The sequence below is a fragment of the Chaetodon auriga genome, chromosome 5, assembly GCF_051107435.1.
Source record: "Chaetodon auriga isolate fChaAug3 chromosome 5, fChaAug3.hap1, whole genome shotgun sequence".
In the NCBI taxonomy this organism is placed as follows: domain Eukaryota; kingdom Metazoa; phylum Chordata; class Actinopteri; order Chaetodontiformes; family Chaetodontidae; genus Chaetodon; species Chaetodon auriga.
The window spans coordinates 10,576,140-10,579,652 of NC_135078.1; the positions used below are offsets into that span (position 1 = coordinate 10,576,140).

Genomic DNA, 3,513 nt, shown 5'->3' on the forward strand with positions numbered 1-3,513 from the left:
ACAAGTTACCAGCAGGGGGGGGGGGGGGGGGGGACTATTTCCCTGATAAATCACTCTATAATAAACTTGAGAGATGTATTAATCAAGACAGTTACCGTTTCATGACATTTGAAATAAAATGTAATGCTCTTCAAGAGTGCCCGTTGCCAAAATAGCTTTAGCATCTTATTTACGGCGTTCAACAGATTCAATGTTAAGATAACTGATTAATTCCAGCGTAACTAGAGTTACGACTATTGTGATTTTATGCGTTTTGTCTTGGAGAATTTGGTGAACAACAGCTTACCATAAGTACGCGTAGTTCACTTAGAGCATCGCTCAGCCGAACGGTGGCTGAATTCATGCTTTTCCCCCCTGAATTATTTCGTTGGCCCTCTCAGAAATGTTGGCTCGGTCCCAGAGTCCTGTTGCTTTGTAAATACGACATCTTATTCTGAAGGCAACCGGAAATCATTTTCCTTGGCAAACTGGTTCACGTGACATCGGAGGCAGCAGCCATGGACGAGTATCAGACGGAAGAGGAGGTGGGTTTAATAATTTCAAACTAGTAATTGCATGTATTTTTATAAGCTAGGAACAGTTAATACGAAGACTTTACCAGAAGAAAATTCTACATTTTAACTGACATGAAAGTAACGTTAGAAGGCGAACAGCCACGCTAGCTTAAACTGCACTGTGTTGTTTCTCAATAAACAGACCGTGTTCGCCGTTGAAGAAGTGAGTAAAATAATTAAAGAGGTAAGCAAAAGACAATTTCAGTGCCTTTTGGTTTAAGCACAGAGTTTAGATTGTATCTGCTCACCGTGAGTTAGCAACTCTGTTTAGCGAGCCTTTGGTTGCCATGGACGCCAACGGTTGCTAGACACTGTTGATATCCGCACTCAAAAGAGTTTCCGTCGTAACGTTGACGCACGTGATGCCGATTAAAAAGTCATGGATTTCTAACATATACTAACTCAGTTACAGTATCAGATTAAGGCTGTTAAAAGGTATGGATGTGATTTTATGTGTTGATCAGTTCTCAGGTGAACACTGTTAAACTGTTTTTGCAGTCAGTCGAAGCAGCCATTGGAGGAAATGCCTACCAGCACAGCAGAGTGAACCAGTGGACAGCCAGTGTAGTGGAGCAGTGCCTCAGTCAACTCAGCAAGCTGGGGAAGCCTTTCAAATACATCGGTATATGCAGTGCTGCCTCGGTGACATTAAGTAAAATAAGAATGATAATAATGTTGTAATGGTTCTCGGGCTCTGAGGTTAGTATTAAAAGATGGCTGTTTGTGTTTTCTCACAGTAACCTGTATCATCATGCAGAAAAATGGAGCAGGTCTGCAAACAGCCAGCACATGCTTCTGGGACAATTCTACTGATGGTAAAATAAAAGACCGGTTTCCTCAAATGATCTAGAATGTACTGGATGAGTAGTTTCTCTCAAGTTATGTTTTCAGCAATAAAAAAATTCACATGATGATCTTGTAAGTTGATAAACAGAATAAGGGCCCAAGTAATGATTTCTATTCTGTGCGCTCTTGAACCAAGAAGCTGTCCTAGAAACGCTTCAGTTGAGCTTTTGAGTGGCCGTCTGTCGGAAAATGGTTACTGACATGTGTAAATGTAAAGGAGGTGCTGTCACTGAACTTACTGTATATTTCACCCAACAGGAAGCTGTGCGGTGACATGGGAGAACAAGTCCATGTACTGTATCGTCAGTGTTTTTGGGCTGGCCATCTGAACCAACTGTAATGTACCTGAAGGGTTTGAAATGTATAGCATTTTTTTTTTTTTTTTTTGAGAACCAACATGTTATGTTTGGTTATTTTTGCCATATTTGAATAAACATATTTTTTTTCTATTAAGTCCAACTGATTAAAACAATCTTATGCTGTATAAAATTTGCCTTATTTACATGTACCATGCACTGCTACACATACAGCTTTTACATCAAAAGCTCCAAGAAAGTCCAACTTTTTGGCTTTGGCTTGAGTTTGTCACCAAAGGCAGCAGATGTTTGTAGTCCAAATGTTTCATATTAAACTGCATCACTGATTCGTAACTGAGCCACGTCACATAACACAATGTTTCAGCATTCCCACACAGACATAGCAAGAGATTCCCATAGACCCTGACATGCAGTTTCCTCAGCAAGACATGCCATTCTCGGCTCATATTTATTCAGTGTCAGCTTGTAATTATAGAAAATGTAGTGAAAAGGAGTTTCTTGAGTCCATCTGTCTGCTTGCTGCTGAGATCATCCAACTGTCATCTTCCTTGGTTGGACCTGTTTTTTTCTTTGTTGATTAGAAAGTCAGCACTCTGAGACTGTGTATTAACTGGCAAAAGGGTCAATGAAAGGAAGTGGCCAGCTTGGCCATAATACAGACAAGACTTGCAATTAATGCGGCAAGTCCTTTCCTCGGGCCTGACCTAACTGCATGGGCTCTGACTCGGAGCTGCTCATGGTGTCTCGGTGGGGCTCGGGATTACTCAGAGGCTGAATACAGGGAATGGTCAGGGAGGAATGGATACTCACCTGAGTTTTAAAGGATCTCTCCATGTTGTACTCACAGTCGGTTGTCCACCTGAATGGCAGGGGAGTTAAGCTCATCCAGATTCGAAGGTTACCCCCGTGAGACAGACTCATCCTTGAGGCTGTCACAAAGGGAATTCTGGAAAACACCTTGGAGAGCCTCCACCCACTTTGTGCAGCAAATGTCCAGACCTCAATGGCAAGCTCAGCTACAGTGCGGGAACCCTGGCGGACAGAGAAGATGTCTGCCTGCATCCTCGCCACGGACAGGGTGGTTAAAAACATTCTGCGTCTCCTGAGCGAAGGCAGTGTAGGAGAAGAAGGAGTGTTAACTGTTTGTGCCACACAGCAGAGGTCCAGGTGAGAGTGATTCCTGTCAGTGAGCCAAAATCATGGTCAGGTCCCTCATGATTACTGATGGAGTAGCTCCCTCTAGTGTCTGCCAATCTGCATTGCAACCCACAGACACAGAAGTGATGAAACATTAGGGGTTTGCAGGTTTTCATTGGAGTTCAAATCACCTCAAAATACCTTCAGTAACAGTCTGCAGTGAGTTTTTGGGAAGTTCTTTCAAAACTCCACAATTAGTCACCCACATGTGAGTGCCTGATGTTTGCTCCTTTGCACATGTTCACAGAAAAAAAGGAGGTTTGGTTACCTTTAGGATTTTTCTTCAGGTTAAGTTTAAGAAAACCTGTGGTACTCATAAAAAAAACAAAAACAAAACAACAAAACAAAACAACAACAATAACAGCAACAACAGAAAACTCTCAGTACAGTTTTTTCAGTTATTGTGGCTGATTAGACATGAACAAAGATAGCCAAAACAACAACTCTTCTCTTAGTTATCTTGGATTTAAAATCCTTTATTATTAAAATAAAACTACTTCTATTAATAAAGTTTACATAATTACTGCCATTTCAATAGAGTTTTCATGTGTTCTGCTGTCTGCAACAATACATTTACACAGACTTAAATACTTATACTG

At 41.3% G+C, this 3,513-nt stretch overlaps 1 protein-coding gene across 2 annotated transcripts; it reads left to right on the forward strand.

Moving 5' to 3' along the window:
• Positions 1-470: 470 nt before the first annotated feature.
• LOC143321147 (dynein light chain Tctex-type 1-like) lies at positions 471-1,855 on the forward strand. 2 transcript variants are annotated; one of them, XM_076731304.1, is made up of 5 exons: positions 471-524; positions 697-738; positions 1,053-1,176; positions 1,292-1,369; positions 1,659-1,855. In XM_076731304.1, exons 1-5 carry the CDS (start codon positions 498-500, stop codon positions 1,727-1,729), a joined length of 342 nt encoding a protein of 113 aa, XP_076587419.1. In that variant the 5' UTR covers positions 471-497; the 3' UTR covers positions 1,730-1,855. The 2 variants fall into 2 exon arrangements, with proteins under 2 accessions (XP_076587419.1, XP_076587420.1); XM_076731305.1 differs by lacking the exon at positions 697-738 and having other exon boundaries at positions 498-524.
• The last annotated feature ends 1,658 nt before the right edge of the window (positions 1,856-3,513 follow it).